The sequence below is a fragment of the Boleophthalmus pectinirostris genome, unplaced genomic scaffold (assembly GCF_026225935.1).
Source record: "Boleophthalmus pectinirostris isolate CB_2022bp ecotype Guang Dong unplaced genomic scaffold, ASM2622593v1 HiC_scaffold_4, whole genome shotgun sequence".
Taxonomy (NCBI): domain Eukaryota; kingdom Metazoa; phylum Chordata; class Actinopteri; order Gobiiformes; family Gobiidae; genus Boleophthalmus; species Boleophthalmus pectinirostris.
In genome coordinates, this window is record NW_026571353.1 from 26,957,809 (window position 1) to 26,982,090 (window position 24,282).

Below are 24,282 nucleotides of genomic sequence, written 5' to 3' on the forward strand. Positions count from 1 at the left end.
TACTATATGTAATGCTGTCCTCTTAAATGTATGGATGATTAATAACAATAAATAAAGACAAATAATGTATTCTGAGTAATATCGTCTAAAGTTAAGTTCAGGGTCACACAAATAATACATAACAACAAAGGCGATGAATTCTTCACATCTTTATTAGGTCTGCTGAACAAAGGAGTGGTTTAATCAAGCCAGAACAGTAACAGAAATGCAAACAATAATTCTGAAACATGTATAAAATTGGTAGCATTTTGTTCTCTAAACAATGCAATACTTGAACTACATTTATACCAACTACATTAAAAGCAACATCATTTTTGGACAAGGTTGCTATGATTGCACCATTATGGTAGGCCAATAGGCTATCTACATAGTTTAAAAAAACACATAAAGGAAAGCTCAAATGGCACATATTTTCTCTTTCAGTTCACTACAATATAATAACAGTAATAAAGATGATAATACTATGTAATACCTTAGAGATAAGTTAATATTTTTGAGCAACATCTTTGTATGCTGGCATAAACAACACATATAAAAGCCATGATATTCACATCTGAGTCTACTGTACATCCGAACTTGTGTGTAGGACACTACATAGTGCAGTTAGCCTTTGTAAAGAGGCCAGCATTCAACTTATAAATTAAACAACCTTCCTCTCCCCGCCTTGGTTTAAACGAACTGTACAGAATTAAGAGTTTTCCAGAAGGATATGCAGACCCAGTGTTCATTCTTTCGTCTCACTGTTGTTGCCATTGTTTGTAATAATAACTTGTAATAATTTGGTTGGTTCTAGATAGTTTGCTCCAGAGGGACGCTCTGCAGCGATTGGTCATCCAAAGTAATGAATAACCATTTTTCTGGTGGAGGATCTGTCACTGGCTTTTGTCCATGGAGATGTAATTGACACTTGAGTTATCCATCTATACGGTGACAAACTACTGATCAGATCTGTGTTTTTCAAGTCAGATATGTGGAGAAGTAAACCTGCTCAAAGAAAGAGATTTTTTTTTGTTTTTGTTTTTTGTTTTTTTAATACCATACTATGGAACATTCCAGACAAAGCAAAAACATCTCCATGGAGACTAGCCATTTACAGACCCCAATCAGAAAAGTTAGAGCACCTTTAAGTTTAGGAAATGTATTATGTTTAAGGTTAGGTTTGACAATATGTTAGCAGTAACTTCAGATAACAAATTTGCCCAACACTAGCCTTAAACCATGAATTAAAAATGTAAAACAGTCAAAAATATAACAGTTTATGCCTGTTCATTGCAACAGAAGTTTACATTATGGTCCCTCCAGAGCCTCCTATCTAACACTACCTGTAAAAAACATTCCCAAACCATTTAATTAATATATCTAAACTTCTCTTAGCTCTATTGCCACTAGTCCCTCTATCATCAATCTCATAAGCTGAAGCTCTTCATAGGTTTACGCACATGCACACACACACTCCGTCTCTCACACATTTACAATCTAGAAGTATTATAGGTATTTCTGTCTACTGTATCATACATTCTATAAAATTCTTTTAAACTTTGGGGACTACTATCTCACATTTCTTGGCTATAAATGCACCACGTGAATGACAAAATAATGTTGATAATCTAATTCGTGTGCTTCCATATATGGTCATTGCACTTTCCCTGTTTGCTTTTGTTGGGGCACTATGAAAAATCTCTACCGACCTCTAGTGGAGAATATGAGTCAATGCACTACTAAAGCTAAATTATTATTATTACGTTTTTTTTTTTTCTATTCTTTTGGGGCTTTGATTATCTTTTCGTACAAAATATATAATCTGTTTTAGTTTTAATGATACGATTCAATGGGTCATGCATGTTGGACCTGTGCATGTTCATGAAAAATACCAAGCAAGATTGAACAGAAAAAGCCCAACTATGTGCAATAACCTGTTTCAGATTTACAATTAAAGCACTAAAATGAATGAAAATAACACTCTGTTTTTTTCACATAGTCCCAGCACCTATTAGTATCATACACATGCTGGAAACAAATGATAAGGCGCTCTCTGGCCAAAATGTTAACATCACACACTCTGAGCACTAGTTCTACTTTTGTACATTACCAGTTACACAGACTTACAGTTAATAAATAGCACATAATAATATTATTGTTGTTGATCATTTTTGACAATATCCCTGATTGTCTTGGTCCTTTTATAGCATGGGTATTAAATGACCCTGTTTTGAAAAACACTGGCTTTATTTACATGCGCACCAAAATCAAAATATCATCTGATCTATGGACCTATAAATAACTGCGCTGTGTGTTGTGCGTTAAAAAAGTGTTACACAAGTAGACTGAATAAATTGACATAACTAAACGAAAGTCGCCCTGTTCCAAATAGCAAACATGGGAGCACTTCTCTATTTCCAAATAAATTCCTATTCCTAATATGGAACTAATATGGCTCTAAATTCACCCCATAACTGATGAGCTTCATCTGACTGGAGCTGATTGCGATGGGCAACGTCACACTCCTTTAAATCTACTTCTGTATACAATCTATGGCAGGAGTCTCTAACCTTTTTCCTCCTGTGAACTGCTTTCTGTAAAACGAAAATCCCAGAGAGCTATTAGTTTTAGCGGTTGCCAGAAACGGAGGAAATATAAGAGCCATGGTAAGTCTCACACAGTTAGAGGCCTATAAAATATAAACCATTATCCAGTTTTTAGTTCACAAAGTTAGGCATAAAAAATATACATTTACAATGGAAATAGGCATTTAATCAATCAAATTTTACTTATTCAAAGCAATATGTATAATTCAAAAATCCCTTGGCGAGCTACTGGTAGCTCCCGAGCTACTGGTAGCTCCCGAGCTACTGGTTGGAGAAGTGTGGTCTATGGTAACGCACTGCCCCTAGTTTTTTAATCCACTTATACCATGGTCCCACCTCCTGAAAATAGTCAACTTTTAAATCTGTGGATGTTCAAAGCATTAATTATTTCTGTTTAAGTAGTAGTAACAGTTCATTTGTTTACCTGTGATTAATCGTTGCCCATACTACCTGTGTGGTTATGCAAAAATAATGCACAGTAATTACTTAATATTCTCTCTGACCATGGTATAAGATAACCAGATCTTATGGGGCTGTTAATGTGTCATGTAAATAGTCTTATAACTAAAAAATAATGAGAAGATTTTGAGTGCACATGTAACTGTAAGCCATTGTCATTTAATATTATTATCTTTTCCCCATATATCAGTGTGGCACATTTTTCACAAACACTGATTGAGTTGAATGTGCAATTATTTAGCAAAAGGCTGCTTCGGAGGTTGAAAAATCCTTGATAAATTGAATCTCAACCTATTGTTGGTAACAGCTACTCAATGGTACATTTCACAATTTCTGCTCATGTGTCCAGGAATACTTTGTCATAATATGTTACTATATACTAAGCCTAATACACTGCAAAAAGTAATATCTTGGTAAGTTAAAATTACTTTAATTAAGAACATTTTAGTTGATTGGAGTAGATTTGACGTGATAAAATTATGGACCAATGGAAGAAGTGTCATGTTATAATTCCAGTAACACACGATTTAGTTTTTTATTTAAAGTGTAGTGAGTTGTTTTTTCATATCTTTTTTTCTTAAGTTAATTAAGGCTGTAGTTGACTAAAGAAATTCTTGGTCGACTAAAGGTATGCCCTGCCAATCGATTAGTCGACTAAAAACGGGGTGTGGCCAAAACTCGCTAAACTTTTAGACTTATATCTGACAGAAACTGCATTCAAAACACTACACCTGCTCAGGAGTTCATCCGAAAGCAACAATTTAAACAGAAAGGAAAACAAAAAACTGTATTCACACGAAGGATTCGCTCCTAAATCTTTCTCCTTTCTGCTGTTGTCCTCCTAAACTAAATCCTTATGATATAAATAAAATAAAATAAATTACTCATACAAACTTTGGTAAACTAAGACACCATCGACCGGTTAATTAAGTATATTATTAAATAAATTTCTGAAGGATTGCAAACCCAGGTGAAATATGTAGTTTCTAAAAAGTTTTGTTCCATCTGTAGATAATTTTACTTGTCAAGTGAATTTACTTAAATCAAGATAAACTTTCCTAAATCATGTAATTTCAATTCAGCATGATGTTACTTTTTGCAGTGTATGTTGTAATATCAGGCTGAAAAGATCTTGTGTCTTTGTAATCTGTGTTTTGAACTGGGTCGGAGAATGTCTTTTTTAGATTTCAGTGGACTCTATCCTCTCCAGACGGGATGGTCCTGCCCAGGGAGGTGCAAGGTGGTGGAGGGAGGGTGGGGCTTTCTGATCTTCACAGGGCGGGGACAGGGTAAGAGAGATGGGACCGGGCAAAGACGGGGGCAGCTGAGGGGACATGGGAGACACGGTGAGAGACGGAGGAGGCGAATTCGAGGAGGTCGGGGATGTCGCCGTAGTAGCAGTCGTCGTGGTCGTGGTTGTTGTCGTGGGAGCTGTTGTAGATTTGCTTCCCAGTTGGGTCATGCGTTTCTCCAATGCTTGGTTCTTCTGCAGCGTCTCCACGTAACTTAACTGAAGCTGCGCCTGATATTTCAAAACCCTCTCTTTCTCATCCTGCCAGGTGTGTCTCTCCTGATCAAAGTTGAGAGCTTGGCGTTCTCGCTGTTGTCTCTCTAAGCGTAGCGCGGACTGTAGTTGCTCCAGCTGTCTCCGCAACTCCCCTGCTTCATCCCAGTTGGCCTCACGGTGGGGCTGGTGAGCATCTTGTCTGAGCTGCACCTCTTGGCTTATCTGGGCCTCGTGACGGAGCTGGGCCTCGTGGCGGAGCTGGGCCTCCTGACGCAGTTGCGCTTCGTGCCTGAAGGGGGCGTCCTGACGTAGTTGAGTCTCGGATCGGCCCTGCATGTCCGGGGGGATGTGGGGGTCTTGTCTCCATTGTGCTTCTTCACGTTGCTGCCGTTCCTGTCTCTGAGCCTCCTGACGCTGGGCCTTAGCTTCGTCACTCTGGAGGCTGAGGAGCGTGTCGGAAGGGGGCGTCAGGGCGTTGTTGGGGGGCTCGTTTGGGTTCCGGGGGCAGTGGACCATTCCCCAGGGAGGTAACAGTCCTGCAGCAGCTAAGTTTGGGCTCACGACCACCTCAGCGCCGCGGCTCACTTCGCTCAGAGCTCGCTTCAAGCTCAGCACCTCTGCTTCAAACACGCCCAGCTTCTCCCGGAGGACTGACACCTGCAAGAGAAATATATATGTATATGTTTGTGAATTATTATAATCATTTTGTTTGCACCAAAAGCACATCCATGGTTTGTGAATCACTTTTGCATTAATGGGTCCTATTTTCTGATCTATGTTATAATGTTGTCTCCTCATCAGAAACATACTTGGAGTTGTGTTTTGTTTCATTCCCACATGTTCAACACACAAATCTTGCATATTTAGGCTGAGTTCAGAAAGCAGAAAACACTCTGTTACAACTTGACTAATTGTATAGAATAATTTGGATGATTTTCAGCACTGGAATTGCCGATCTCTACTGACCAAAAGATACGAGGTGGCTGTTAACTACTGCTTCATGACATCACAAGGTGGAACAGAGCATTTTGAGCTGATACTGATGTAAAAATGTAAATGGTAGTAGAGCTTAGAAAAGTCAGAGGCACTCTTTTAAAATTAAAATCCAGCCAACACAGCTGTAGTGAGTTGGTGACGCAACTGTTTGAATATTTTTATGGGTATTCCGTGAAAAGTTTATTTTTTATTTTTTGGATTCATTTATGTATTGCTCATGCTATTATTTTGTTGGCATCAATTTAAAGAGAACAACAACAACAACCTTTGCCTTGTCTTTGCTGCATGAACAAAAGGAACAGGAGGGAGATAAATCTTAAAAACCCTGCTCCTTTCTCAGATAAAAAAATTAAAATTTCTTTAATAATCGTTCCCCACCCCATAAAACCAAACCAAGTCACCAATCAATAAGCCATAAGTTTGGTAACCACTTTGAATTTACTTTTTAACTTGTACTTTAAGTAGTATTGTTCATGCATACATTTTAAGTTTACATTACTTACTTACATGTTTAACCATGTGACTGTACTTTTACTTGAGTACACATTTCCGGTACTCCTGCCCCCATACCTCAGAGAGAGTCCTGCGCAGTTCATTCTCACACTTCTCCAGCTCCAGGCTCTTGGTGCTGTAGGAGTCTTTGAGGCCCAGCATGGCCTCCTCCCTCTCTCTCAGCTGGGCATTGAGCTCCTTCAGCTGGCCCCTCAGAGCCACCATCTCCCCTGCCCTCTGGGTCACCTCTGCCTGACTCTCTCTGAGCTGCTGCTTCAACAGGGAGATCTCACCTGCCTTCTGACACACCTGAAACAACAGCAATATATCACTGCATGAACTCAAATATTATACAACACTATGTAGCGATAAAATGTAAAAAACTAAAGAGAAACTATACCTTCTTAGGGTTATCCATTTAACAACAGTACAAACATTTCAATAAAGTCTTTAGGTATGTTCACATATGTTCATATTTTACATGTGAACATATGTGTGAGCCTTGGGGGTGAGCATTTGCTAACAACTCAAAGCCAACAGAGATTTCAGCAGAGTTGTTCCCACTAATTCACCATGCACGATCTAATGTGCAGTGAGATTTACACACAGTGTAGTTCACTGACCCCAGAGACAGCAGCACCTGGATCTACTCCTTTGATTCAGTTAAATATAAAATGACTGGGGTGTACACAAAGAAAGATTTGAGAAAAAAAAATTTGGCTAAAGTCTTATTTTTTTATCTCCCAGAATTAATACGAAGCACACTTTAATATGAATAAAATAAAACCAAAAAATTTGGTAACCACTTCTCTAAATGTACCTCCCACTTGGTCTCCTCCAGCCGGGGCAGGATGTCAGCTTGTTCTTTTCTATAGTCCAGACACTTTCTCTCCAGCTCCTCTCTCTGGGCAAGCAAAGCAGCCATCTCCTCCTGTAGACGCCGCTTGTCCTGGGACAGTCTGCCGATCTGAGCCTGTAGAGCGGTCTGGGAGCGCTGGGCACGCCTTGTCACCTACACAAAATACACAGTACATATTACATTACAAACCATTATAATACTAGTGCTCAGGTTAAAATAATGGGAAATAGAAAGATAGTAAGACATTATCCAAGTATCCAAATAATTTTTCTTGGTTTTATACATTTAAACAAGATTGAAATTAATATATAGCAACTGTAACAAATATGTTCTAATCATAGAGACCTATTAAATGTTTTTACATAACATTACAACATATTTTATACAATCTGTCAACCCAAAAGAGGATGTTGTATGAATGTACGTTATGGTTTCTGACTGGATAGTTGGACTGAATTCCAAAATACAAAATGTAAACAAACAACTACAACGTAAATCTTGTTGTAATTAATTGTTGATAGTGATAAATAAAATCTACATTCTGTTTTAACATTCTTATTTCAAATCCGAAGACACAAAAACTTGAATTTCCCTTGGGATCAATAAAGTATCTCTCTCTCAATTGAGTAAAGCTTAGGAAATATTTAGAGAAAGTCATACAAATTCTACCTATCCCATTAAGATACAGAATCTCTTTTACAAGACAGACCACAGAAGCAACCAACACCATCAAAATTACAGAAAGTCACTGTATCACTGTATAGGTTCTGATTGTTGCTTTGAGGACACTAAGTTGTTCTGACCTGCTGCAGACGAGAGGCGTAGTTTTGTCTGAGCTCGTCCATCTGTCGCTCCCAAACGCGCTGCTTTTCCTCAAACACCTGGATAATGGCCGCTTCGCTCTGGTCCAGATTACGACGCATGTGCTGCACCTTTTAAATATTACAAAAAATAAATGAAGCTTTGTAATGAGAGGAGACACAAAATTAATAAGAATATTGTGAAATGTTATTACTCTTGCTCACATTTGTTCCACAGTGTAAAGTGAATGAGCTTTAAAAAAAAAAAAGTATTATATGAAAGCGTAAGTGGCCTACGTCATCAGAGGTATAATACTCCCTACAACAGGAGCATAGCCAGACAGGACTGGACTAGACTCGACAATACAATCTCAATGAGGGCTCATATCTCCAGGTGCTGGGTCCTGTACTGATGGCGAGTAAACTTCTCCTGCTTTCAAACTCCAAGATTACGCCTCTTCTCTTTAATTCTCTTCAAATGGCTACTACAGTTTATTCTACATTTTAGTGATGTTTTAAATATGAATAACAATTTCATACATAAACATATTGAGCAACCTCTTTTCAATGTGTTATTTGCAGAAAATAATTTGTATAAAGATCACAGTTTGGTAATGCAATACTCATAAATATTGTACTATATTAAAGTAGCAGTCAGTGTTCATAGTGCTCTTTTTGGGTAGTTCATGTTAATATTACAGTTGTGTGGTTCTGACCTCTTGCTCCTTCTCCCACAGACGGTCCTCCAGGTCTTGGATGATGTCATCGGAGGACGGGGACGGGCGTAGAGGGGCGGGAGCATCACTCAGGTGACTCAGCCTCTGATAGGACGACGAGCTTTTACCTGAAGAGGAGCGCCCGCTGTCCGACGCACTGAGGCCGTTCTGCAAGACACACACTTACGGTAACATTTTCTGACAAATATCTTTTTTCATTGTGTGGTAATGAATTTCTCAAAGTGGACTGAGCAGTTTCAAGAGAAAATGTATTGAGTGTGTCAGAGTTAAGACCACAATGAATCATGCAAAGTCAATAGTAAGTAACTAAGCCAAATAGTAACTAACTAGACTGTGACATGGAGACCAAACAAACAAATGAGCCAGCAGCTTTGTATATAACTTGGAATGTTTTTTTTTCTCATGATAGGCCTGAAAAGGCTTTGAAGCACGGTTCTTTTTATGCATAAATTAATCAGTTTGTTAGAGAAATTCTCCCTCTATACATTTGATCCATCCTTCAACTATTGTCCACTCACTATTGACTATTGTCCATCTCCATATCTTGATGATAAGAGTAGGGTTGCACATAAAAAAGTGAAATGGAAATTTTTCTACTATTGCAATTGCGATCATGTTTAGAAAGTTGGATTTTGTTCAGTGTGGACATAATAAACAACTCTAGGAGACATTAATTGAAAAAAAATTCATCCAGTCCTTGTATTTGCAGAGGTCGCTGATGCTAGGCTAGAGCATGTCAACGGCCATAGTTATCCTGCCACTAAAAACCCACTCCACAAAGCTCCTGAAGTAAGTCTATGCCAGGCTATCAATGTAAATGTCTGTGTTGATAGAATAATGTTTGAAATAAATCTAACCTTGCATTGCATGAACTGTACGCGCATGCTGAGGGACTATTTTCTCATATATCAGTCCACCGCTGCCAAGCTTTCTATCAGGAAGTACAACTCGCTGCTGTTGCTCAGAGATTGGTTTTGCTTCTAAAATTATTCTATTGACACAAACATTTACATCGACAGTTTGGCGTAATAATAGTTTTGCTTCGAGTGCTTTGTGGAGTGGGTAAGACTGTTTTTAGTGGCAGGATAACTATAGCCGTTGACATGCGTTAGCCTAGCACCAGTGACCTCTGCAAATACAGGGACTGGATGAAATATTTAAAAAAGTGTCTCCACACGTCTCCAACACTCTAGCTCACTAGGAAATTAGGTCCTATGTCCAAAATTCCAAACTGTCCCTTTAACATTTGAGAGAAGACTGAAATATGAACTGATAAGTAAATACAAGAACCCCATGAATTTCTCTTGATGAGCTTCATGATGAAGTCTCCTAAAAATAGTTCTCACTTAACAGCTGTGCCGTGTCCTGGTCAAGAAACGTCAAAAGTGCAAACCAGGGTTTACAGCAAGGGTTGCTATTTTTAATATTTTTAATCTAAAACATGTTCAGAGTTATTCCATGTGTCCATTCATAGTTTTGGTGTAAATAATAATGAAAATATGAATCAAAAAGTGTGCCCAAACTTTTGACTGGTAGTGTAGCTGAAGGATTAGCCTATACTTCACTGTACATGTTTTGGGTTGCTCACCTGATACCCAGGCTTGTCCAGCTTATCGAGGCCGGCCGCTGCCCCCACCATGCCCAGTCTGTTGATGTGGCTGGTGGACGCACTCAGGGGTCCCAAAACAGCGGGGGGTCCATGTCCTGACCCTGACCCGGCGTAGGTGGGCAGGCTGGTCAGAGAGTTCCTCCCAGAGTCGGACATTCCTTGGACCACCTCATTGTTGTTGCCCGCCCCCTCTCCTCGCGCCACCCTCACTGGACTGTCCTGGTCCAGCAGCAGCGCTTCTGGGACCTCCCCGGCCTCTGCGTCTCTGGCTCTCCTGCTCCGGCCCTCGCTGTAACCCTCCCCTCTGGCCTCACACTTCCCCTCTCCCCCCGCTCCTCCGGCCTGTCCCACCAGGTTCTGCATCGAGTGGAAGCTTTTGGGGACCACGGGTTTGAAGGCAGAAGGACGCACCAGGCCCGAGTTGCTCTGCATTGCCTGTCAAAAAAAGGTTGAGATTACAGTGTGAAAAATACATAGACACTGAATCATTTCACAAATACACAGACCCAGGTAAATTGTTCCAATCCCTACGGAGCGCAACAATGATCACCCATCCTCTAGTTCCGGAAGTAAATTTTCCATTCATTTTTCCCATAGGCATTAAGGGAAAATTTATAATATTAAAAGTTTGAAAGCTTGCTCACACATAATCAGCTACATGATAACTAATCATTTAAAATCTTGAATTCATTACCATGAGTCAGGTTAGCATCCGCTGTGTCATTAAAGTCATAATATTACAATTATTTGAAAAGTCTATGAGAAAATTTTATGGAAAATTTACTTGTAGAACCAGACTGTTGAACTCAATAGTTATAAACATTATATTACGAAACACAAAGTAATATACATATCTTCTATAACCTGTTTTTGTTGTTGGTTTTTAATGAAGTAGGCTCAGAAATAGTCTATTGAAACAACAATGCCACAAATAACACCAATAATAAGCCTACTTCAATGGATCACATAGAATAATTCATAGGCACCTGGTTTTATAATGAAGTGATAATGGCGTAAAATCATGTTTGATCATGAATAAAGCTGAATACAAACTATGTACAAAAATAACATGTGCTGGGTGAAGACATGACTCATTTGACAAAAAAAGATTCTAATTTGGGAATCACATATATACTGAATTTTATTTAGTTTCGGTATGTATGTGTGTGTTTATTTACGTTTTAAAGGTGCACTAACTTTTTGGTTGGAGGTCTGTCACCTGCTTGTTACTATGGTTATGTCATTGCTCCACCTGGAATGTTCCACAGTAGGACATTAAACAGCTCAACTTTATGTTTATTCAGTTACAGGTGGTTTTACAGCTCAAAAATGCCTAGAAAAACAGGCATTCTCTCCACAGATCTGACTTGTAACTTGGCCTGGTTTGGTCTCCATGAGGAAAGAAATTTTGAATGTTTTAACGTGAAAAATTCCAGACAAAGGAATAACATCAAAACAACAAAAGCTTCTGACAGACCCTCCACCAGAAAAGTTACACAATGCACTTTTAAAGTGAAAGTTTTTTGGTTTATTTGTGTTAAAAAGGTGTCTGCGTAATCCCTCAGTCGTCCAGCTAGGCTCCAAAGCAAAAGAAAATTTAACTCTTTAAAGTCTTCTGAAAAAAAGTTTAGTTTTTTTCTGAAACCATAAACTAAACAGGAAGTTTTCAAAAGACAAATTTGTTGAGACCATCCTAAAAATGGTTCAAAGTCACATCTGACTCTCTTGCCCTGCCCACACGCCCCTGGTAGAAGTATTGAAAGTTGCTATACCTGTACCTGCTCTAGCTTTCCGGACACGGGCATGATCTTGGGTGGGTTGTGTCCGCTTGCTTGGTTGCTGTCGCCATCGTTGCGAGCAGAAGCCATCTCCCTGTGTTGGTGCTGGTTTATCATGACTTCTTGTCTCTTGTCCGGTGCCCCTCTCCCCACTATGTTCCCACAAACGTCTAAAGCTGCTGCTGCTGCTGCCTGCATCTCTCTCTCCCTCTCTCTTTCCCTCTCTCTCTCCATCCTCTCATTCTCAATCCTCTCCCTCTCCCGCTCTCTCTCTCTCTCCCTCTCCCGCTCCCTCTCTCGTTCAATCTTCTCCCGCTCGATCCTTTCCCTCTCCCTCTCTCTGGCTCTTTCTCTTTCTCTCTCTCGCTCTCTCTCCAGTCTCTCCCTCTCCACGCGTTCTCTCTCTCTCTCGCGGTTCCTCTCTCGCTCTCGTTCGCGTTCCAACCTCTCCCTGTCCCAGTCCCTGTCCCTGTCTCTGTCCCTGCCCCTCTCCCTCTGCCACTCCCTCCTGGTGGGGCCACAGTCCAGCTGGTTGTTATTGGAGGCTACAGCCATGGTACATTCTGTGTTAGTGGTGGAGGCCGTTTCGGTGGGGCGGTCCGTGCCCGTACAGGTTGCCGTGCCGATGCTAACGCTGCCTCTCTCGTCGCTCGATGCCGTCCCGTCCGAGATATTCGCCGGGAGCCGCGGGAGTCTCTCGGCGCTGCAGCTTCGGTCGGCGGGGCAACGGCGAGACAGGGGCGGGGCTCGGGGCAGGGTGGTCCTCGTGCCCACTGACTTCATGGCAAACTCCTGCTCCCCTGCCACCCCACTACCAACACTGCCCATAGTGGGGTACAGTCAGGGGCAAGAGGCAAGGAGTCAGGTTTGGGGAGGGTCACACATGCATTTGGCGTGGGGCATTACAACCTAATGCAGGCAGTGGAGGCACACTCACTAGAGGAACACAGAGAAACAACGAAAGCAGTTAAACCAAAATGTTGTTGCATAAAGATGTAGTTATACAAGAGTTAATGCAGAGGAGTCCCGCCCACAGACAGGGCAGTGAGAACCTCCTACTCAGGTGCAAACTAGAGAATCTAGAGGTCGCTCTGGTACATGTGCACAACCAGGCCAGCACTTTATACGTTTATGTAATTGTTGGTCCTCATCAGTTTGAAAGAATTCTCATGATATGAACATGTTGTAGCAGAAAACATGGTTCAGACCTGGTCAGTCCTGGTTAAGTCCTAGTTCAGTCCTGGTTTTGTCCTAGTTTAGTCCTGGTTTAATCCTGATTTAGTCCTGGTTTAGTCCTGGTTCAGACCTGGTTCTGTCTTGATTTAGTCCCGGTTTTGTCCTGATTCAGTCCTGGTTTAGTCCAGAATCAGTCCTTGTTTAGTCCTGGTTCAGTCCTGGTTCAGTCCTGGATTAGTCCCGGTTCAGTCCTGATTTAGTCCCGGTTCAGTCCTGATTTAGTCCTGGTTCAGTCCTGATTTAGTCCTGGTTCAGTCCTGGATTAGTCCTGGTTCAGTCCTGGTTCAGTGTTGATTTAGTCCTGGTTCAGTCTGGATTTAATCCTGATTTAGTCCTGGTTCAGTCCTAGTTTAGTGTTGGTTCAGTCCTAGTTTAGTCCTGGTTCAGTCCTGGTTTAGTCCTGGTTCAGTCCTGGTTTAGTCCTAGTTTAGTCCTGGTTTAGTTCTAGTTTAGTCTTGGTTCAGTCCTGATTCAGTTCTGGCTCTGTCCTAGTTTAGACTTCTGGATCAGTGCAATTAAACCAATCTAAGACGACCATTACAGTGTTTTTGCCTCTGTTGAACTGAAATGTCAAAGTGAAGCAAAGTTTTTCATTTTCTTGTTATATCAACAACATTAGAAGACTTCATTTTGCTGTCAAACTCTGTAAGATATTTCATTTGAATAGGCCATAGGTCACACAGCTGGCAGTACACAGGCTGTCAATATGCACTTTTCATCACCACAAAATAATTATTTTTGGACACCACATAACATCTCTCATGATTTTCTTAACACACTGACATTAATGGAAGTAAATTGGCGTGTAACTTTTTTTTTTTCATAACAAGTTGTCTCTACTGTAGAATTATTATATGCCTACATTTAAACATGAAGGCTGTTGACCAAACTTCAGGTCTTCTTCTCATTATCAATCTGATTATGGTAACTCAAATTATGATAATGAAAATGTCATGAAATGTTTTGTGGAAACATATGACATGTGCCTTAGAAAAGCTGTGACATACACATTAATAGGCTATGTTTCTATTTCCTTTTGTTCACCTTTCCCTGTTTTGTGCCCATGTGTCAAGGGTCCATACTAGGCTATTTTCTAATCTATGATATAATGTTGTTTCCTCATCACAAACAGACTTGGAGTTGTGTTTTGTTTCATTCACACATGTTTAATGCACAAAACCCTGCATATTTAGACCAGCTTCTTCTCTGAAACTGAAAACATCCTTTTCCACCTTGTGATGTCATGTACTGGTACTTATATCATGTGTCAGGTAATAGAAGAAGTGCTCCACTGTGTTTTTAAACTCCATACACCTTCACTAGTATCATTTGAATCATGTCAGCCCTGAAATTACCTAACTAGGCTGGTGCTACCTAGTACCTCCGCTCAGTTTAATTTCTCTCCAGCGACTAGGTCAGGAATCAGACTACACTAGACGGTTCACAAAAACTGCAAAACCGAGCACCAGCCAATAAGCGAAGAGTCATACATTCTGTGTTGGCAACAGTTCCTGAGATCGAGGATTAAAAGACGGAACAAAGACAATTTTCTGTGAATTTTATCAAGGGGAAAACCGTTATTGCCGTTCTTCCTATAGGATTTGGGAAAAACTTAATATACCGGTTAACCCTGTTAGCGGCATATTACATATGTCACGACCAAATAGCAGCGATTGGTTAAATTTAAAAAAAGTACCCGCCTACCGTCAAGTGAACTAATTCTAATGCTATAAGGTCAGACGGTTTCTACGAAGTGAAACCGACTAATGAATCAGGCTAGAAATTACCAGTCTCTTCTGAAAAAAGGTAATATAAAAATAAAAGGTAGCTGTTAAATTGAAAACTACCACTACATGACATCATAAGGTGGAACAGAGCATTTGTGAGTTTTGGAGATGTAGACAGACTAATAATAAACGATTACTCAAACATGTATGAATGAAAGAAAACACAACTCCAGGTCTGTTTTTGAGGAGGCAGCAGCATTATAACATGACTTAAAGCTCACAAGAGTATATTTTTCATAACATAGGGCCTTTAAGTGAATACTCAGATGGAATCAAGTCAAATGTTGAAAAATGTCCAATAATAATAATAAGCAAAACAGCACGTGCTTCCAAAATGCCCAACACCAGTGCTATTCACCCATCCATACCCTAGGTTTTACACAAGTATATAAAATTGTTTATAGGCCCATACTGTAGCCTAAAATTCTTTAAATGGCCTGTAAATGAGGCTGTAACTTTAAACTGGTCATGGGTGGACAGTTTCACCATCACAACAAAACAATTTCAGCATCCAACAAGTGCATGGCAAACGGGGAAACATGGGCCTTGTATGTTCACAAATGATTCTTATAAACATGCCTATTGCACACAATCAGGAATGCATAGGCCCGATTGGGAATAGTTTTAAGGCAGATTCTTATAGGCCCATAGCTTATAGGCCAGTTGATGTAAAACCAGGCTCGGAAAACGAGTATTGAAACAGCAATGCCATAAAAATAACATTGAGCGTGATCCTACTTCAGTGGATCACATAGGATAACGCACAGACACCATTTCTCTAGACTGCCCGCTCTGCCTCGACGCTGTATGCAGATTTTTGCACATGAGACCCCGCTGAATCTGTATGTAAATGAATAAAGACTTCACTCGTCGTATGAACGGCGACCATACACCCCAGCACCCTCCGTAAAATTAGGCTAAACGCACGGCTACACGGACGCAGGCGTGTAGCAGGTGCGCCCCCTTCCACATCCCATTTACTAGAGGTTTACTTCCACCTGGGTCGCAGTAGTAGTAAAATACAGTGCTCCAGTTTGTCTGTGCTGCTGAGCCCGAGTCCCCTCCCCTCACGACTGCTGGCTCTCTCCCTTTTCTCTGCATCCTCGTTCGGCAAGGGCGGCTTTGGCAGCACCCGCATCAAGCCTTGAATCCACTGCGCTCCCAAACAATTACCTCCTGGCACTAGGCCCACGACCGAACGCGACGCACCAACGACACAAAACGCGTAACAGGGTAAAAAAAAACATGACATTTTCCCTCTAAAAGCCTCATTGACATTGACGACGAATCATGCAGTTGCTTTGATTTACCGACTGTAGCATCTCCGCTGTCCATCATCAAAGACTACTCACTGTTTTTGCAGCTGGGCGCTCGGTAAGATGGCAGCCACCAAAATACACTTGGCTGTCTCCTCGCGCTCGTCGTGTCGTGGACGTGACGCGCCGTGGTCCGTGGGGCGCTAATATTAGGGGATGTTGTCTTCGATCGCTGTCAGGAGCGTCGGATGCTGATGATGGAGTCGGCTGATACGCGCATCAGCTGAGAGACACACACCCACTACTGTCCCCGCCCCCTTTAGACTCAGCTCTGGCGCGCTCCTGTGGGAAAAGCCGCGCGTGAGTACTGGACCGGGAATAGTTACAGCGGTGGTGGCCCACGAGGGGGAAGCCAGTGAAGTGACTCTACTTGGGGTTACATTGCGCAAGGCTACGTGGATCAAGGACGGCTAAGGTGACCAGACGTCCCTGTTTACCCGGGACAGTCCCAGTTTTGAGCCCTGTGTCTCCTGTCCCAGTGGATTTATCCAAAACCAATAATTTGTCCCAGTTTTGTACAAGAATGTACAAGAATGTCCCAGGTGTCACTATTTTTGACCAATCTGATACCTGCCAACAGTAAAGAGAAACATATATTGTCATTTGTTTAGGTAAAATACAGAAAAGCTGCTTAAAAATGACTAAAACACAAAGAAAATGTGACTATACTGACTCACATTAGTGCCGAGTGCATAACAGTGTTTAACAATTACGCACCCCTTTCACAATTTTACTATTGACAACCACCACAAGCCAGGGATTTCCCGGTTTTTTGTTTTATTTTGAAATTCTGGTCACCCTAAGGACGGCAAGCATGAATCTGTTTAGTGACCCAAGCGTAAAAGTACAAAGCCATACTCACAATTTCGAAATGACTTGCGAGGTACAAATCCGAGATGAAACAAAACAACAAACTGCATGTAAGATTAGAGTTTACCCAGGATAGTCCCAGTTTTGAGCCCTGTGTCCTCTGTCTCAGTGAATTTATCCAAAACCAGTGATTTGCCTCAGTTTGATACAAGAAATGTCCCATGGTGTCCCTATTTTTGACTAATTTGATACCTGCCAATAGTAAAGAGAGGCCTAAATTGTCTAGTTTTTTGTTTTAGATTTTTGTTTAGATAAAATTACGAAAAACACAAAGAAAAAATGACTATACTGACTCGCATGTTATCGTGAATAAGTCATGAACGGACCAAGAGCATAACAATTTTCTTTAATTGCGCATTTTATTATTACCAACCACGACCAACCCGGAGGTGTCCCAGTTTCGGACTTTGAAAATCTGATCCATTCACATTTTTTGAGTAAGACACACAACTGTCTGGCTATAAAAAGTCAAAAATAATGAATATTAGTCTAATCAAATGATCAAAAATAATAAAATAAAAATATCCAAATACCTGCAGCACTGTAATGTCTACCAAGGTCTTTTAAAATTGAAAGTACTTTGGACTTTGCCTTACAGCCTCTTTCCCGTAGGCTAGATAATAAAATAATATGGACTAGTGTCTTGGAAATACCCAACACCCTAATTATCATGGATGTGTCTATTGAAAAGGAATCCTGTGAAGTTGTATGGACTTTAAAAACAGAGGAGCTTCATGAATTACAACGTGAATCACAACATATAGACTTGTGTATGGACGCACATGGGCTGGAGAATTTGCTGGTGAAACGTGATAAAACGAGGAGTTAAACAAAACACGATCAGTATCACATTGTTTTTGAGTTTTCATTAGTTTGGGCATAAGTAATCAAATGACCAGCAGAGGGCAGCAGAGGTACGAGGCTTAAAAAGTCAACTTTGCATACACTGTACCTCCTACACTTAACCTGATTCGACTCCTTTTGAAGTTGTTCAGAATAGGTAGGCCTGTTCTTGGCTGTAAATAGGCCTATGCAATTTGGTGACCATGGTGTGTGATATTTGAATGGAGGAAGGCTAAAACTATACATTTAAATAAAAAAATAATAACGCAAAAAAAGTTTGCAATCGATGATGTTGTTTTCTGAGAAGTGGAGACAATTATATTACTATATCTGTCCACGGGGAGGCAGTATTGTGACGCATTCCACGTACTTACCTTCAGGGCTAGAGAAAAGCTTTGGACAAAAAGATGCTCTTACTGTATGTGACATTCATTAGTTCTGCTGGATAGTTTCTTGTATAAAAGGCGTCTCACTCAGACTCTTGTGTGTGTCCCCTCACTGCATGTATTTTTTGTCTATAGCTTTTTACATTTTTGAAGCATTTTATTAAACCACCATTTTTAAGATGTGTGATTTCAACTCAAAAAATCTGGGTCGATGCTTGTGTATCATCACTGGAGCTTCGAAAGGGTTTGGACGGAGTCTGGCACAGCAGGTAAGTAGAATTTAATATATTTAAAGCTGCACAATGTCACTTTTTTGATGGAGGGTCTGCTACCTGCGCACTCTATGTAATATTACAGTATGGCATTAAATGTGTCTATCTTCCATTTAGGCAATTAAAGAAATTTGTGTTGGTCAAAAAATGTCTTTTTACTGTGAGCCAGCCTGCCTATCCACAGATCTGAACTGTAACTAAGACCTGGTGACACCATGTGTTTGTCTCCAAGGCAGAGCTGGGGACTTGTAACTTAGACTCAAGTCAGACTTGAGTTACTATTTTTAGGACTTGAGACTTGACTTGATAAAATGGAGTAAGACTTGGGACTTGACTCAGACTTGAGGCCTGTGACTTGAGAAGACTTGAGAAGCACTTTTAAATCAGAATTCTTTCTATTCTGACTGTAATGATTCACTCTAAAATCTTGTCAAAACATTTAAAAAGAAAAAAAATTACATTTCTACAACTCTTAAATACTCTAAATTATCATATATAAAAATACTATGTTTTTTTTTTAAGTACAATTGAGTTTAAATTCATATAAATTGAAAAAAATCTAAGTTACATTTGGTATTTTGGTTTAAAGACTGGAAACGACTTGAAGCTCAAAGCAGACGACTTGGACTTGACTTGGACTTATGGACCAGTGACTCGAGATTCGACTTGGACTTGCTTATATTTGACTTGGAACTTGACTCAGACTTGAGGGCAAAGACTTGAGACTTGAGACTTGCAAAACAACAACTTGGTCCCAACTCTGCTCCAACATCTCAATGGTTACTCAAAAACTCAAGTACAAAAATATCATATACCTTTGTTGGAAAATAACACACAGGATTTGAATGTTTACTTAAATAAACTGTATTTGTAGCTCTGAAACAGTTTTTAAAAATCATATATGATACAACCTGCTCAATTTTAAACTTCAGTAGCTTATAACGATTTTGTTTTTATTGTAGTGATTATATATATTGCCCAGAAAAAAATATATTTTTTACATATTTTTAACACTGTCTGTTCTCTTTTAGGTTCCACATATTCTCCAGGCTGGCTCTAGAGTCTTATTGGTGGCTCGGAGTGCTCTACTGCTTGAAGAGTTGAAAACAGAACTGGAAAACCTGACTGTTCCTCGGGGTCTGGTGGTCCACTGTGTAGCAGCAGATCTGAGCACCACAGAGGGGGTGGCCACGACACTGCAGGCTGCAACAAGAGGAAATGTGAATGACTTCAATCACGTGCTTGTCATTAATAATGCTGGTGAGTTTTTACATTCCTCATTACGAATCTGATTTTAATTTCTGGTCTATGTTGTCATGTTGTTTCCACATCAAAAACATACCTGGAGTTGTGTTTAGTGTCATTTACACGTTTACCACAGAAACCTGCATATTGAGGCTGAGTTCTCCTCTGAAATGGAAAACACTCCACCTTGTAATGTCATTTGGTAATACAGGAAGTGCTCCACTGTGTTTTTAAACTCTCTACACCTTCATTAAATGATTTGAATGATTTGGAAGTGCCACTATGTACTGAACAAAGGTGTTAACTTGAAAATTACCACTTTATCACAAGATGGAACAGAGTATTTTGACCTTTGGAGATGTAGACAGACTTATAATAAAGGGTAACTCAAACATGTGTTTTTGAGGAGGCAACAACATTATAACATGGCTGAAAGTTGCAGTTCAGATCTGTGGAGGAGTGATACCGCTGGCAAGAAGAATGCATGTGTTTCAAGGTGCTTTCTTGCAATAAAAAAGTTGCAATTGAATTAAGTTTGTTGTAATACTCCGGGACGTTTGAGGCAAATGTAACGGCTGCAAAGTCTTCGTTAGGCAGTATACGAAAGACAGGACACAGTGTAGAGTCAGTCCGCTTTATTCCTGTGACAAATATTCAGTTAATGTGTCTCCACATATCAGGCACTGGCTCCCCTCGGCAGTCTCCAATGTGCTACTGAGCGGGGAAGTTGAACTACCAAAACAAAATACATGCAGGAGCAGCACGCACATCAAAATCATAAAATTCACAAATGATAATTAAACATAAACTACAACCAGGAAATAGTAACATGTGCATTTTTAACTCCATTACACAAAGCAATAACATTTCCACTGAGACAAGCATTAAGTTGCATAGGGCACCTTAAATGTTCTTTTTTTTTTTTTGTAGCCTCTTTAGGTGCCATCTCCCAGTTCTCCAGCTTCACTGACCCAGCTGAAGTGAATGCCTACATTTCCTTTAACATCAGTTCGGCTCTGGCTCTGACCGCTGGGGTTCTGCAGGCGTTCCCCAAAAGACCAAACCTGAGGAGGACTGTGGTCAATGTCTCGTCTGTGTTTGCTCATAAACCGCTCCCACGCTGGGTCCTGTACTGTACCGCCAAAGCTGCCCGAGATATGATGTTCAAAGTATTGGCCACAGAAGAAACAGATGTTAAAGTGCTCAGCTATTCTCCAGGTAAACTATTTATGCTGTTTGTTTTTTAATCTGATAGTTGCCCAAGATCATTTAAAGGGCCCAAGTTACGCAATTTAATCATGTTATAAATGTGGCGATGTGCGAGTGGGTCTACCTTGAGATCTTGTAACTACTGGCTGAACCAATAATTAACAATTACAGTAACATAAGTCATCATAAAGGAAAAAACAAACAAACAACAATGCCACCTGGGAATTGGCCCAGGACCAGTTAATATAAAAATGGCACATAGGTTCGTTGTTGATGAACAGAGGCATAATTCGCATGTATCAAAAGTATACAGTTTATTTATACATTTTCCGTAAATTTGTTCATTGTGACAGTAATGTTTTCAGGTGTTAGGACAATTCGGTTTACAGTTCACTGAATGACTTTTGGTTCCAAAGATGTAAATCCAGTCTGAGCTCAAATCTCCGGAAAACACAAGTACACAGAAAGAAAGGCAAGGTGGCGACAGTGCACTCAACTCCATGGTTCAATATCTATAAAGTAAAATGCACATTCCCCCAATTGTACAACTAAGCGATAGTTTTGAAGGTCCGATGTTACGCCACACACACACACACACACACGCACACACACACACGCACACACACAAGCCGCGTCAACAACGGGAAACTGGAAGTAAGAGCGCGAGGTCAGAGAGCGAGGTCAGAGGGCGAAGTCAGAGGGCAAGGTCAGAGGGCAAGAGGATGGACACTGCACCCAAGTGGCAGAGCCCACCCGTGGGGCTATTGTCACATAATGTTGTTTTCTAGTCACAAACATACCTGGAGTTATGTTTTGTTTCATTCACACATGTTCACACTGAGCTCAAAATGACAGGCTACAACTTAATCTTAAATGTCAAAGCAGAGCTTTTGGCAATGGTGAAAATAATCTGCATAGGCTCATGATATCTGCAGTACTGTCCTATAGAGACCTGCAACATGAAGGGACCAGAAATGAACCAGGACTAAAACAGGTCACTATACCATTGGGTGGAACAGAGCATTTTGAGCTTTGGAGATGTAGACAGACTAAGAATGAAGGGTTACTCAAACATGTGTGAATGAAACAAAACACAAGCACTGACAAGCATTTGCGATTTATGCTTTGATAATGAGATTCTGTTCAACGTGTACAAGAGAAATGAAAGACTGAAAGATTGAAAATAAGAACTGACAAACTACTACAAGAATCACATTTCAATGGCAGTTTTTATGAAAAATAAGACTCAGCATTTAGTTGTTTGTGGAGGAAATAATATTGCTTCCAAAACTGCAGAATTGTGATTTTCTTTCTGAGTCCATTTAAATTGCAAGCTTGATATGAGTGAGTAATGAGTATGAGTAATTTCAACTGAAACCCACTAAATGATGTTCCTCTTTTGTGTCCCAGGACCCATGGACACAGAGATGCAGGAGGAGATCTTCAGAAAGACGGGTGTCAGTCATGACTTGCTGCCTTGCCAAAAACCTGGAGCTAAACTTCTGAATCTGGTTCTGGACAGTAACTTTCCTTCTGGAGCACACGTGGACTTTTTTGATCAGTGACAAAAAATACATTGTTGTTTTGAGATGTGGGATGGGAAAGAACTTCTGAAAGACAATAATTTATGAATGATTAGCACATTAGTGAATGTCCTAGACTTTAAGTCATGTTAAAATGTTGCTACCTTTTATTATTAGTCTGTCTACACCTTGAAAGCTCAAAATGCTCTGTTCACCAAGCGGTAGTTTACAAGTTAACAGCTACCCTTTAGCTTTTGTTAAATTAACCAAATGATTCTAGCAGTGTGTGGAGTTTAAAACACAATGGAACAACTCCTGTATTACCACATAACATCACAAGTTGGAACAGAGTGTTTTCTGTTTGAGAGAAGCCTAAACATGCAGAATTTTTGTGTTAAACATGTAAATGAAACAAAACACAACTCCATGTACGTTTGTGATGACAGCGTAAAATGGGTCCTTTAAATTAAATGATCATATTATTTATTATGTATATGTTATAATATATTACAGTATTGTTGATATATATAATGGAAAAAGTGCAGTTTTATATTGATAATGTATTAGATCAAATATTGTATCCGATAATGTCATGTAAGACTAATACTTCTGTAATAAACATGCATGGAGTTTAAATTGTGTCAATGTTTATTCCCATTCATATTTTTCTACTAGACCAGAAGGAAAATGTTAGCCTGATTCATCAGCCGGTTTCATTTCGTGGAAACCATCTGACCTCACAGCATTAGGATTTGTTTGCTCAACGGTAGGCGGGTACTTTTTTGTTTAACTAATCACTGCTGTTTGGTTGTGATGTATGTAATACACCAAATCCCATAGGAAGAAGGGCAATAACGTCTTTCCCCTTAATAAAATTCACCAAACATTCTTTTTGTTCTGGCTTTAAATCCTTGATCTCGGGAATCGTTGCCAACACAGAATGTCTGACTTCGTCTACATCCATCTCGACCGCTTTGTTTACTGTTGTGTTTTACCACAAAAGGGACCCAGACAGGCGCTTGAGTTTGACATCATGGCTTCACAGCTCATTGCTAATTGGCCATTGCATGGTCTACAACTTCCGGGGTTCTTGCAAACCGTCGAATGTATTACAATACCTGACCTAGTCACTGAAGAGAAATGAAATAGATCGGAGGCACTAGATTGCCTGGCTCAGAAAATGTTACATATTTTTGATCAGTGAGAAATTATTGCATGAGGTGTTCTGCAAGGTTCAATATTCAGACCACTACTGTTTGTATGGTGATTATTATTTTACTATTAATTGGTATTTTTGGTTAATTAATCAGCAAAAACAGCATTCAGATAGAGTCCACAATGAAAAGGGTCTGTTTTTGTGATTTATTATTATTATTATTTTTACAATGGTGGTATAATGGTTTACTAACTTTTGCCCTATGGCTGCTTAGACCTAGCCACACCTCCGTTCGCAAATGACCTTACAACTTTCTATTCACGGTTCTATTTCTAAATGCTATTTTGCAATGGGAAGCCGAGAGCACCTTGGAGAAGGCACCAGAAGAGTGGAGCAGAGTCTGATAACACAAATCTCTTCTCGCCAAACTTCTCGCAGCTGTTCAACGTCACCAGTGGCTCTTGACAGACAGCAGCAACTGAGAGACAAAAATAACCAAAAGGGCCTGGGTACATACCACCTTCATTTAGTATAGGGGGGTCATTTGTGATACATTTAAAACTTCAAATTGTTATTAGATTTAAACTTGAATAAAAAAAGAAGCTTATAAAAATGTT

General features: G+C 40.1%; 2 protein-coding genes across 2 annotated transcripts; one reads left to right on the plus strand and one right to left on the minus strand.

Annotated features, from left to right (window-relative positions):
* Positions 1 to 2,872: 2,872 nt before the first annotated feature.
* On the minus strand, positions 2,873 to 12,063 carry lzts3b (leucine zipper, putative tumor suppressor family member 3b). Its single transcript, XM_055161759.1, has 7 exons — positions 11,823 to 12,063; positions 10,024 to 10,479; positions 8,415 to 8,582; positions 7,702 to 7,830; positions 6,860 to 7,051; positions 6,118 to 6,348; positions 2,873 to 5,208 (listed from the first exon to the last, which is right to left on the minus strand). The coding sequence occupies exons 1-7, from the start codon at positions 12,054 to 12,056 to the stop codon at positions 4,225 to 4,227; spliced, it is 2,394 nt and encodes a 797-aa protein (XP_055017734.1). The 5' UTR covers positions 12,057 to 12,063; the 3' UTR covers positions 2,873 to 4,224.
* A 6,302-nt stretch (positions 12,064 to 18,365) lies between these two features.
* sprb (sepiapterin reductase b) lies at positions 18,366 to 22,551 on the plus strand. Its single transcript, XM_020932349.2, has 4 exons — positions 18,366 to 18,529; positions 19,564 to 19,792; positions 20,708 to 20,995; positions 22,397 to 22,551. Exons 1-4 carry the CDS (start codon positions 18,440 to 18,442, stop codon positions 22,549 to 22,551), a joined length of 762 nt encoding a protein of 253 aa, XP_020788008.1. The 5' UTR covers positions 18,366 to 18,439.
* The last annotated feature ends 1,731 nt before the right edge of the window (positions 22,552 to 24,282 follow it).